At 38.5% G+C, this 13,933-nt stretch overlaps 1 protein-coding gene across 5 annotated transcripts in view; it reads right to left on the bottom strand.

The window, feature by feature from the left end:
- The window catches only part of RAPGEF2 (Rap guanine nucleotide exchange factor 2), a 187,506-nt gene that overhangs the window by 123,621 nt on the left and 49,952 nt on the right, over positions 1-13,933 (bottom strand). For all 5 annotated transcript variants that reach the window (XM_071807744.1, XM_071807745.1, XM_071807742.1 and 2 more), the window contains exons 2-3: positions 4,848-4,918; positions 1,226-1,282 (exon numbers count right to left, since the gene is read on the bottom strand). In XM_071807744.1, the coding sequence (XP_071663845.1) occupies positions 1,226-1,282; positions 4,848-4,918 (128 nt within the window). The remainder of the gene's footprint in view (positions 1-1,225; positions 1,283-4,847; positions 4,919-13,933) is intronic.

The raw sequence follows: 13,933 nt of genomic DNA on the forward strand, positions 1-13,933 counted from the left end.
TTAGCATCTATATCCAGGAACTGCCAAACTGCCCATTAAATCTACTAAATAAACCATGGGGAAAAAAAATGTCAAGAAGCAACTAAATAGGAATGACAGGCAAACAACCAAAGTGAAGATGAAGTCACATGAAAGGAGTGACAAAGTAAATCAGTGCAAAAGAATGGCAAAAAGCACTTCAGGTTAACCCAGATTTCACAATTTTCTGTTTGTACATCGTATTTTCTCAGGCATGTATCTCCTGGTAACTTTTGCCTGCCTTGAGTATATGCATAACTAGCAGTCTTGATTCATTCAGTATTTAGTTCAAATTTAAACTAATAGTTAGAATGAGCCAAGATTTTTGTCTAAACAAAAACTCTAGATCATAATGGACACAAACCAACTGTCTAGAAAAGGACAAATCACAAACACAATAGTCACTAGCAAATTAGCCTGTAAAATGAATAAAGATTATATTGGTCTAATTAAAATTGTCTATCCATCTATAGATTTTGATCTTGTGCATTCCCTACGTAATTGATTACTAGGTTTCATTAGATGCTAATTAAACTTTGCTGAATGTTCAAGGCTTATCATGAAAGTTTGTTCAATCACATCTTCATCCTGATGGTCAACATCAGCAAAAAATACACGTGGATAAAATAAATCATACAGGCGCATTTTTTGTATGCACAAACGTTCAAATGATACCAGACAACCCAGAAAAATCTTCATTTAGAATCTGGCTTAGCTGCAGTAAGTGTAAAGCTGCTAAACCTTTTGTTTTAATGAGTTGTTTGCATAAACAAAGCAATTGCAATCCTCAGATGTCTACTGTAGATCAGAGCTGACATTAGATCACATCCCTGCTAATTATAAGCCCTGTCAGATATGTCGATTTGGCACCTCTGGCACGAAAAGCTGGTCACTACTACTTTGACAAAATTGATGTGAGACTAAATGACAGCTTATTCTAACGCAAATACATCCCACGTTCCCTAATTCTATATAATCTCACTGGTTACAAAATTAACACAACACACTTCACTAAGTGAGAGTCACTTTTAGCTCCTTTCCTGGCACCAGCAAATTCCTCCAGTGTTTGATGATGACAATGAAGTGGCTTCTTTTTGTATACAGACTGTGCAATGGGCAAGGGAGCTGGCACTAAACACTGTCTTTAATGCACTCTAGAATGAATTAAATCTTTGAACATCACACAAACGAAATCAGAAATACTTACTAGTACAGAACTTCATTAGCTTCATGTCTTTCATATCTAACGGTTTCACACATCAGTCTGAAAGAGAAGGAAAGCAGTAATTTTTAATTACGATTCCTATTGGTGTCACAAAAACTTAACTTTCTAAAGTTAGTTAGCATTTCCAAATTTGCCCCCAGCACTTCCAGCAACTAACCCTCAATTTAAAGCTAAGCTGATTTTTAATTTAAGGGAATAAATTGTTAAGTCTAAGCATTAAAGTTATTAGTTCATCCCAGATCAAATTTGATTCAGGACACTGGACGTAATTGCTCCCATTAAAAAATATATTCAAAGGGTAAAATGATATTGATCTCATTTTATAAAGTGATCTGATAAAAGGAAGTTGCTTTATGAAGAAACAATTCAAAAATTTGGAAGCAGATGGAAATTTATTATCTGTAACACTAATCAGAGATACCACAATATAGAAACTGCTTCCTTTTTCGATTCAAGCCCAACAGATAAAACAAGAAATTATACTGCATGGTAAATCAAGCAATGCTTCTCATTTTGCTAAAATTCAGCAACTTAAAAATTACCATGAGATTTTAATGTTGACATGTCAGAGGGCTCAAAGTGGAGAGAATTTCCTGCAGAAAAATCCTCTGTCTCCAGGCGGGGAAGGAGGATTAAAGCACTGTCACCTTCACTGCCTGACAAATGTCACATAATAGAGAGCAACTACAATTTTACCATGGATTAGGAAATGCAATGTTAACCTGGTGTAAAAATTAACATGCCATTTCTGTCTATTGTCTTAAGAAAATGGACCCTACCGCCTCCCTTGGACTTTCTGTGGCTCTGAAGCAGACTGCAAACATCAAGCCTATTTGACAGACAGACAAACAGGTATTTGCCTAAGAGGCTCATGTGAACATTCAAATGAGGAACTATATTTAAATTTAGGAAAGAATTTTTCATTCCTCACAGGATCAGTCATCAGAACCTCAGTGCACCAATGACTGGCTGCCCACAATTATACCGTAAGCGAACAAAAGTGCTCTAGAAATCAATGCTCGGGGGGGGAACACACAACAAAAACAAACAAACAAAAAAACTCAAAAAAAAGTGATCTGAGGCCTGCAAGAGTTGGTCTGCATTTGAAGTAACATTTATAAAGCTTCTTTTTGCCACTTTGCATCACTTCCTCAATCATTCATTTCAACAGCCAACAGGCTGCTACAAAAGTTACCTTAGCACTCATCCTTTTAAGAATTTTACTTATTCGGCCCATTAAGAAATAATACTTTTCCTGTCCAGAAGTGGCAGGCTTGTAGTAGTACCCTGATTAATAGATTATTAATAGAAAATTGGTATCTTGCTTGATATCTTAATATTTTGCTCAGAAATAAATTAAGATCACAGCCTTTCCCCCACCCCAGTATTTTAGATCTACTCTTTGGACCACCTTTGAGTACTTTTCTTACAGGCAACGTCCATTTGGTATGTAATTAAGTATTATGTACTGTATATCAATTTCAGCTAAAGAAAAATCTTCTTGCTTCCTGGTACAGAAAAAAATCTTCCTGAACCACAGAATCTCCTCTTTTCCAGACACTGGTCCCCATCATAACATCAGGTCTTGCCAAAATCCTTTGCAAACACTGAAAAGACACTTTCTGCTTCTGCCTCCTGGGTCCTCATCTTCTCTCCCTAATCCTCTGTTTTGAGAGGGGAAAGGGAGAGCGGACAGGAGGGTACTGGTGAGAAGATACCAGAAGGAAAGTCACTGCTAGCAGTCAGATTTAAAAATTAAAATACTACTCAAGGATATTCTGTGCTTTGATGGTCTGAAACAACACTGGGCAATGGGCGATCTAAGAGAAGGGGTTATAGAAAACAGAATCACTTTAACAAGCCAAGTTTTGTTCCCCTCTGAACTGAGAGCAAAGGAAGCACATTCTTGATAAAGTCACGCAAGTTCACCACTGACACTGTCCGAGTTTTACAGCATTTCGGTCCCATTACTAGGACAGTAATAGCGGAGAAAATGCCTCTTACAGAAGGCAGCCAAGTGTTTGAATTCTTATGTTAAACTGGAACAGCTAACAATTACAGTGATGACCAAGTAGCACCAGCTAGATTGCTTCCTCAAATTTTTGAAAAACTGAATTAGTTCTGGTCAATATTGGGGTCTAATTTTTGCTCTAATGTGATATTTGTCTGCTTCCTAAACAAATGTAATACATTAAATAATCAGCAAGTCGTATGGTACCTTATTCACTACTAGAGGCTATATTTAATACACTACTTTTTAACGCATCTCAGACGTTTTTGTGGCACCCCATTGCCACAAGAAATACTGTATCCTAAAGGCTACTATAAATCTTTCTGTCCCGCATCTGCTGGGAGCCCAGCCTTTTCCATGTATGGTACTGCAAACAGAAGCTCTCTTCTAGGAATTCACTGTGCTGGGAGAGTGAGTTCCACACATTCCTCAGCAAGAACCTCATTCTGCACAGGAAGCCAAGCAGCACACATCAACATACCATGCAACCATATGTGCACACTTGGATCTTTGTAAACAGGTTAGCATCAGTTCAACTCCAACTATGCAAAACTTGACATGCTAAAAGTCTTGCATGTAATAGCATAACACAAAATACTTTAACTGAATGTGATCATGGCCTCCTTCCAAAGCAGAAGTAATTCCAGAGACTGCTTTGAAGTCAACATGCACATTGCAAAAATGCCTTGAGTGCTTTTGGACAACGAAAACCCCACATTTTATTTTCTCCAAATTACAGAATATTGGCTTGCAAATGTGGACCCTGACAGAATAACAAAGCAAGAGGCCAGAAGCTAGAACCTAAATGAGTATTAATCAAGTTCCAAGTTGCTTCAGCATCTTCAGATGTGGCAAATGTTGGCAAACACCAGGATGCAAAATCACAGTAATTCACCCTCTCTCCCTGTAGAACATACAGGAGATGTGCTTCCCTCCTCCTGTATCTGCCAGCCTCACGCTGATGTCCAAACACCCTTAGAAACCTTTGCTGCAATATGTTTATGTGAGCACAACCAAAAAAATTACTTAAAATTCAAACAAACACAGGTCTTCTAGAAAAAACAGGAAGTTCATCTGGAAGTTTTTTTTACTTAATTTATTTGCTTCATGAAGTATTTCAACTAAAAAATATGTGGGTGACAATTATTAGTAATTTTTTACCAAGTATCATTTGTAGTACATAATTTGTCTAGAACTTCCACATGAAAGCAAGCACAAACTGAAACAAAACCTGAATAACAGATTCTGCTGTCATGATTATTATATTACAAAAATGATTTAGACTATATACAGACTTTCATTCAGGATTGGAATTTTTATTTTTTAGGTAAAGCATTTACTTCTAGACCGAAAGTCTGAAAAGAAAACAAACACATACATCACAGAAATCAGAAGAAACAAATAGGGACACACAGATGCACAATACAAGGAGAAAGTTTCAGGAAAATAAAGAACAGAAGAAATAGATACAGTGGGTCAGTTTTTCAGTTTGAGGTAAGGTACACGAGAGCAGTGTATAGCTACCAAACCTACACTTCCTTTGCTTGGTTAGTCCACTAATACATAAGTGCTTTCAACGATAAAGTATCATACCTTAGCTGATGCTCTCTCAGATTAGACAAGGCTTCCATTCCATGTAAATAGGAATACACAATCTCCAAATCCTACAAACATAAGAAAAACATTATTAGGATTCTCGGTTTGGTACAAGCCGCTAAAACACTGTTTTTACAAAGCACCCAGAGCTCTCCTAATAGGGGCAGCAGGAACATTTGAAATAACGCATTTACAGGAGGTTAAAATTTGCAAGAATACCTCTGATTGTACATTGGAACCTGACATGGGGAAGCATGATGGCACGTCCACATCAAAAAATACAAACAGAAACCTTTTTGCTTTTGCTGTCATGACTCATGTCCAGGCAACAAGCCTGGGCCAGAATTGCAGCCACCACTGTCCTGCTTCCCACTGCCAGTGAACCCCAAAACCTTCATTTATTTTGTAAAGCAAGCTCATGGAAATCGGTCTTTTCATATTCAAGGGAAAAGAAAAAAAGTACAAAACAGTCTAAAAAAAACCCACCCCATTGTACATAAATATTTATAAAACTGTATCCTCTCTTCAACTGGAAGGTAAACCACAAGCTTAAATAACAGAAAAAGTTGGCACGAACAGAAGATTATTGGCACAAGATACTTAAAAAAAAAATCATAAACATAATCTTATTTACATTTAACTGCTGTGGACATCCAACATCCAGCTCACAAAACAACATTAACAAAGATATGAAAACAATATTCAAGACTAAAACTTCCTAAGATGCAACTATGGAAACACTAATGTCAGTCTAGACACTTTACTAATGTTATACTTAAAACCACTACAGCACTGAAGAGTGCAGGTCACAACTTATAAGGTGATTTAACTTTGGCTCATGGATTTTACGCTGTTTCATCATCCATTTTTTAAAACATGCTAGTTAAGAGAAATCATATTATCCATAATTCAGTGAAAATCAGAACCGTGGCTCATAACCACTAGCTGAGGCTGACAAAGTTGAGAATAAACTAACACCAATACCACTCTCATAACCTACTGTAAGATGCTTTCAAGTAATGGAATGTATAAAAGCTATAAGCCTATGAAAGACTTGAAAATACTGAAATATTTGTGTATTAAAAAATCAACCATGAAGTGCAGAAATACTTCAGTTTTCAGACACAAAGAAAGAATGCCAGATTTTAGTGCTAGACTTAGGTTATGGTTGGACTCGATTATCCTGAGGGTCTCTTTCAACCGAAATGATTCTATGTGGTACTTGGGCAAAGACATTAGGACTGATATCACACAGAGAACCTGAATTTAAGGAAGAAAAATAAGAATAAAACCTAGTTAAATACATCAAGCATAGAAACATTAGTGTACATGTTTAAACCATGGTACAGATCAGAAAATATATCAGGAGTTAAACTCTATGGGTAAGACTCAACAGATGTCTTTCAGTCATTATCAAAAAGAACACCTTTTTCTCCCACTGGAAGAAAAAGGCAAATACTTAGTTTGAAAAGTGGAAGAAATGCACAAGCCAAAATGCTGCGATTTCACTTCTGTTCTGGTCCTTCTGTTCCCTTGTCCTCTAGAGGCTTTGGTCGTCCTGTAAGGAGCAGAGGACATACCAATGACAAAAGTAATTACGCATGGTTTGGGATGGAGGGACCTTAACACATAGAAGGCTTTGAAGAGAAAATACTACTCGCTCGCTTTTCACTTTTGGTTGTTGGTTTTTTGTCTGTTTTGTGTTTGTTTGTTTGTTTTAATACTAATAATAGTGTGTGAAAGCAGATGTCTGTCGTAGTCAGTGACCTGCCCGCTTGCCAGACAAGCCACAGGTGAGCAGAAGTTCCCAGGAGCCCTGTCCTGGTGGTGGCGCAGGACATGAGCCTGACAGCCCCCCTGGCACTGTCATCGCTCATCCAGACGTGCCTGATTCCACCGGCTGCTGTGGGAAGCTGGGAGCAGACCACTGGGGATCAGGTGCCCACAGCAGTGGATTACACAGAAAAGAGCCAGGACAGAAGGTGCTGCTGTATTTCCAGCAACCGAGTCTAATAACAAGCAGACACCAAACAGAAGGAGAATAATCCTCTGCCACCAGCTTGCACTGAGGTTTCCCTTGAGCGGCACACATTTTATGTGCAACAAAGGATTCACAGATTAATAAAGAGCCATTCAAGGTTCTGGCTTACAGGGATTCACAGATCTAAAAGTGCATGGTAAAAGGGATTCATGGACATTCGGTTTCCAAAACTGCTGGGTGTCACAAACCTAGTGACGAAGCCTGCAGATGTACAAAGCAGTAAAGAACACAAGCCATGTTTCTTGAGAAATGCAGCTGAAGTGACTCAAAGGCGGGGGAATGCATTTAACAATTGAAGAGTACAATTCCAACCAGTTTCACAAGCAACAGACAAGGTAAGTTTAATGAACACTTAAAAAAAAAAGAAAAAAACAGTCTTCAAAATATAAGCACACTTGTCAGACATTTGCAAATGCAACATCCCATAGATCCCCACACCAGGAACTGCAGATGGTAGAGCTCCTTGCCTCTCAAATCTGTACTTTGAGATCTAAAAGTGGGGAGCAGGCAGAAAAAAAAAACACACCAAGCAAATCTTTACTTGTGCTTCCATCACGGTTGCTAGCTTCAGCAACACAGGGAAGACAACGTTGAAGACATCTCATCACAGAGAGAACTCAAGAGAACTAAGTTGTTTCTTTTGATTTGCAAAAAAGCAGCTAGAAAACAAACCGCTGTTCTAGGCAGTGGGATCCTATCAAAGCAAATAGTCACTATAACACTGCAGCTAATGTGCATTATATCAGTTCCTGAGAAGTGTGTTGCAGCCCGTTCTTTAAGCTGTACCTTTCCAGAGGGTGTCCAGCATGAAAGAGCTCCCTCTACCACCAGCAGTTTGGCATTGAACTTGGAGTAACAACCAGCATCATTGTTTCAATTAAACTCTCCATAATGGTGCAATGTACAGGGAACTACAGGAGAGTCAAAATGGCTGAATATATTTTCATATATTGTCAGTAGGCACTGCACACTTCCAGTCAATTTGCAGCATTAAGGAGTAGAAAAACAATTTGAAAATAAATAAACAGAAAATCAGAATATCAAGTTACTGTCATTAGGCCTCCTCAGTTTTCCATTTATCTCAGGAAAAACTATGCTTTGCTTACTTAAACATAGCCCTTATCAAACATAAATAGCTGTTTCAACTTCTTAATTAGAAGTTAATTAATGGAATGCAAGAGTCCTTCAGAAATACTTGTGCCAAGTGTTGCAAAAATCCTGAACAGATTCTGAATGCTTGAAAGAGTGGTTTAAAAAAAGCCATTTCACAAAAATAACACACGCACACATAAGCTAAGGCGTGTAAGTTATGAAAGTTTCTAATTTTTATATTCTAGACACTTGACAAAAACCTAAAATTATACAATTCTCAGGAAAAGAACTTAGTCTTTCAATAGGAACACAGCCTGCCTATGTGATTTATGCCAGCTAGTTGAGCAAAACCTTAAAGCAGCAGCTAAAGTCAATCCCACTGTGACTTTCACAAACGCTTCTGCTAGCTTGCAGTGTCCCTGAAAGCCGCCTCTAACTAACCCACTGAATATACAAAAGCATGCAGGTGACAGCAGCAGTCTAATACTTTTTTGTTGGTTGTTTTTAGAGTACATATACTCAAATTACCACAAGGTGGCAGACTGAGCCATCAAAACTTCAGAAACAGGCCTTAAATGTAATGTTATAACAGTTTCTAAAAATCAGGAAGAGCAAAGTTAATCATCACCAGTATAACTGGTTAAATATTCTGCTACAGCAAGGACTACTTATGCAAAAGCACAGAGAAACCAACAACTTTCTGCTTTCCAGTTTTATCCATCCAACAGTATTTAATAAAGACAACAAGACAACCGCAAAAGCAATGCAAAGGTTCAGCTGGTCTCCTACAAGAATCTAGCTCAACACAAAGATCGTGTCAAAAGCTTGACAAAACATCTCAGTGGAATCTCCAAAACCAAAAATTAAATGTGAAGCACAAATTAGCACAGTTCTTAAATCATGTTTTTATTTAAATGAAGGCTAAAAGACTGAAATCTAATCTACACTTAAATTTGTACCATAAGCTAAGTCATATGCTTGGGTTGCTGTGTGTGGAGCAGCCCGAAATCTGACTGTGTTATTTCTTAATATGTTTGTTTCCGTAGTGTCAGCTGGCTCAGTTTTAAGTTCTGACTATATTTCAAAAGAAAACTCAGGTTTTAACCCAGTTCAACTTCAATTAGATCTGTAGAAACACAGTATGCAACCTTACCTCTGCTCTCCATTCTAATAAAAATCTGCATATGCTTATGCCCAGGTATTTCTATTCATTTCTTTTGTGTTTCAAACATATTTGGCAATGCCTGTTACACAAACCAGACAAAACCAAACCAGAATGTTGGCCTCAAATTCATGCTAGCATAATGAAGAAATTTTTACTTGAGTAGAGTGATAAGGACGTGAAAAGTTGCTACTTTGGACTAAAAAAGTTAAACCTCTCTAAAAATCAGGCTTACCCTGGTTTCAGCCCTGGTTTGCACTGAGGTATGAAACTACAGACTCAACTCAACTATTCCTCCTTGCCACAGTTAAAAAGCAAAACGATGAGCTGAGAAATTCATTGCTCTTAGTGAGAAATTCACTCGTTTCTGTGAAGTGGCAAACGAGCGGAGAAAAGCTTTCATCTTATAATAGTTTGGTTTATTTTAAATCAAAGGGTAAAAATTAAATACAAGCTAATTCCTTAATTCACTGTCTTGGATGAAGAAAGAAAAAAAGATCTTTTTGAAGCACCTGATACCCACCTTAGGCTGAAAAAGATCTGCCTGCTGACCTGACACGCTTTGAAAGGCTGATCTTTGTTAAACCATTTTCAGCTCACATTCAGCCAAGCACCAGCAGCACAGCATGGAAGGCCAACCTCCCAGGGTGATGGGGGAGGCAGGTGGGTGTCCCTGCTCCTTGTCACACCTGGCAGCTCCACACCCCACCCCAAGCCCAGGTTTCACTGTTATGAAAACGGGAGGTCCCTCCCGGCCCCTCCCTGCTGCACTTCTGTCACCTCCCTGGCCCCAGGACCAGCACACACTGGTGGGGAAAGAACTTCCAGTCTCTCTGCTGGCAGCACAAGACCCATGAGGTCCAGTGCTGGAGTCATGGAGACACCAGCTCATGCAGTTGGGGAAAGGCGGCACCTCAAAGTCTTCGACAGGTTTAAACAGACCCCAAAACCGCTGGCAGGACAGGAGAAAGTTGTCATTTCTATGACTGATTAAACAGTTATTGTAGCTCAAAGTGGAACCTGCCTTTTCTCTTTAAGTATTTTAATGCTTTTTTTTTTTCCCCAAACCATGACATACTAAGAAGAGCAGCAATGCCAAGATTTTCTTCCTTGTCAGCAATGAAGCCACGATCCAAATGCAGGTTGCTGAAATACTGCTTCTCTTTCTTTATAGCAGCAGGATCCTGTCTTTTTCCCTTTTCTTCTTGCATCCAACACTTGAAATCCTTTGACCCTCAGCCACTCCAGTAGCTATACCAAGCATTAATATTTTCATTTTTCCTCTAGCATTGATTTAGGACCTGCCTGCCTGGCTGCCTGTGCTGGCTCACCGAGGCCAAAGCAGTGCCAGCATTGCCAGAAGAAACAGAATCAACTACAGCAACATCAAACACTTCTAGCTTAAACAGAAGTTTCCATGTGCACAGAAGTGACTTGTCTGCTCCCAGGCTCTCACCACCAGCAGCTCAGGAGCTGGTACAAGTTACTGCCTTCAGAGTCAGCAACCTCCGAAGGAAAGGCAGGGCAGTTGCAGGGAGAAGCCACATCAGTTACCCCAGCCAAACCTATCTCCTAAGGTAAGACCTTACCCCAACCAAGGGTGAGTTCACGACTTGCAAATACTATGCTGCCAAAAGACAGGAGCAAAAGCACCAAAAAAAGACTTACACAATGACAAAAAAAATATCCAGTATTACTGATACCAAAATCCTTTCCATGCATGTGTGAAGATGAAGAATTCATCTTCACCTCCAGCTTCTAAACACTCTCAGAGTTGCTCTGCATGAGCATGCCCAGGTATGCATGGACTTATCAGGGAGCCATAACAAGACTAATTTGTTGAAGAGATTAAAAGGAAGTATTTGGTTTGTATTCCAGATTTTTGACACTTTTTTCTTACATCAGGACCTTCATATTCCGGTGGTGCGGCTGCCACAGGGGAAGCCTGCCAGAATCCAATCTATTACACTAAAATTTAAAATCAATTATTCCTTTTAACTTCACTATAAGCTACCACAGCATTTTTCTGAAAGCCATTCTTCCTAATATACACAGAGATCTATAGCTTAAACAAAAAAGAAAACTAAAGCCAAAGTTATAGGAAACAATTTATTGACTCGATTCTGAATTGGCAGATACACAGACATAAATTAAATATTTAAGTTAAACTACATTTCAAATAGCCCAGAATTCATACTTTTTTGAATGAAATCCCATAGTTCATACTATAAGGATTAATAATTATGTAATCTACTTGTGAAAATTTACCTGAAACGACTATTCCATTTATATCAGTCTATTTTGAAGTATATAAAAAATTGTAAGCTAAGACTATTAAAAGTTCATTCCTGAACACAGAATAAAACTGAAAATTCTTAATACATTCCGTTTCTAAGCATAGTCCAGGATGCAAAGCTCAGTCTATCAGTTTTGCATAACAACCAATTAGCACTTCTTTTCACCAAACTCAAAATTTTCAATATTGAAGTCTGATTCTTGAAACAGAAAGCCTACAGAATCAGGTGATGTTACTCTCTCCAAGTATCTCACAATAGGGTTGAAGAAGTTCTTATCCTGTTCATCGACCACATTTAGCCCTGTTTCAGATCCCATTTGCTCTTCTCTACTCCCATAGGACTCCTGTTCTCCTGCCAAGAACCAGACCTACCCAGTCATCATTGAGCCCGACACAGCCCTCTCCTTCCAAAGAAGCAGCACCACCAGCTCCCAGACAAGCTGCAAGTCTGGAAACTCAAAATTCATAACACTGATTCAAGGGGACTCAGCTCAGCAGAGATGCTCTGACAAGGATCATCCATCACAGCACATTTGCCACGATCATTTCTTCTTTTTCTTTTTTTGGCACAGGAGAAAACGTAAAAAGTAGAAGAGTGGAAAGCAAGAATAAGTAGTATTGGGGACAGCTGTGGAGCAAAGCCAGTAACATGGGTAAAAAGACAACTGACTGTAGTAGAATAGCTTTGCGGTCCCTAGTTTGCCCCCCGCCAGCCTAGTCTACCTTCCCATAAAATGCCTGCTGCAGGCAGTAGCTTGGCTTACCTCAAAACCACAGCTCTCCAATATAATGAGGAGACAATTTGAAACTGAGGCGTTTCTAAAAACAAGTATCTTGTTACTCGTACTCCAAACAGGTGACTGGGATTTAAAGGCAACTTCTGAATTTAAAGGTCTGTTAGAGCCATAAAATGCCACCTTAGTTATCTGTACTTCAGCCAAATGTGTTAGCAGCCACTTTAGTTCTAAAAAGTTTCATCATCTTAAGTCTGTATGAATTTGTCTCAACTAAGGTGTATTGTATTTCAAGAAATTTATGACAAAACATCATTCCACAGCACCCAGGCACAACTAAGCTTGGGAATCGGCCTTCATCAGAAAGGCAGTTTACAGGCCATAAAGTCAACCCATGTCTGCACTTCCTCTGCTTCAGCCAGGCAGTGGGAAACGAACAGGGAAACTGTATTGATCTTGTTAAGACTTGTTGACACACAAAAATTGTTATTTTCAGCTCCACTGTGGGGAGGGTGGGGACAGTTTTTCTGGGTTATGGGTGGAATTTTTAGACTGGATTAGAAACAAGAGGAACAGGCATTTTTCATCTGGAACTGAAGTACCCACACATGCAGCTAATCAGAAAAAACTCCAAAACCTCATAAAGAAAAAGGAGAAATCCCATTTTCCTGGTTTGCCTTCACTGGGAGTTCTCAGTACAGAACAAAAATATGCTTCTCCAAAGACTTCAACTGCATTACTGCCTCAAAGCCAGAGTCTGGAAAAACACCATAGGATAGCAATAAAATAGTTGTGGAGAAACAAGATGTTTCAACAGGATATTTAAATCAGCCTTCCTGTCTTTCAAATTTGTTTTGTTTGGTTTTGTGAATTATTTTCTTTTTAAATAAGCTTCCCTCAAAAGACAATTTCATTACATGTTTGTTTTTGATTTTTTTTTTTCAGCGAGAATTGGTTTAAAAACCTCTACTTCCACTTAATGCCTCACAGATTTACATATAGTAATATAAACAGGTTTTTGTTTTCAATCTTGCCAGCAGAACCTGCTCAAATGTATAAAAACAAGTTGGAAGGTTCAATGACCCAGCCATACTAACAGACTTCTAACATCGGCTCAAGATTAACATATTCAATTCAACATACCCTACTGGTCATAAAGCTTTTAGCAGAATAAAGAAATTAAGACATTCATTATTATAATCATCCCATAAGATGAGTATAAACGTGGAAAGAGTAGATGGGAAATTAAAGCCTGCCATTTCATAGAAGTCAGTGAAGAAACTAATGAGCATAGGAAATTACAGGGTAGCACCATGCATTTCTTTTCTGCTTTCCAGACTCTCGTAAGTCAGACAATTAAATGCTTAACACAAAAGCCTAGGTTCTGTAGTCAAAAATCCAAACGTTGGTTGCATGTCAAAATGCAAACAAAACGGTTGCACTACAAAAGATCTCTCCTACTGACTGCACAGTCCATAATTATGAAAGGCACTTAAAGTTATTCACCATTAAAAATATATATAATTGCCTTTTCATGCCTTTTCAATATTTATAGCTAACTGTTGGAAGCTTGTATTAAACCTGTTCTATCAATTTTCACATTCATTACACAAACATTCACATATTTTGTTGCAGAGTTATGCCAGTTCCCAGGGAGTTTTGCTTTTTTTTTTTAGCAATGCTAAGAAAAGTCTTGAATTGTTTTGAGACAATCTATTATTGGTCTCATGTTCTCCATTAGCTATATGGAATAAGATT

This window comes from Patagioenas fasciata, chromosome 4 (assembly GCF_037038585.1).
Source record: "Patagioenas fasciata isolate bPatFas1 chromosome 4, bPatFas1.hap1, whole genome shotgun sequence".
Lineage (NCBI taxonomy): Eukaryota > Metazoa > Chordata > Aves > Columbiformes > Columbidae > Patagioenas > Patagioenas fasciata.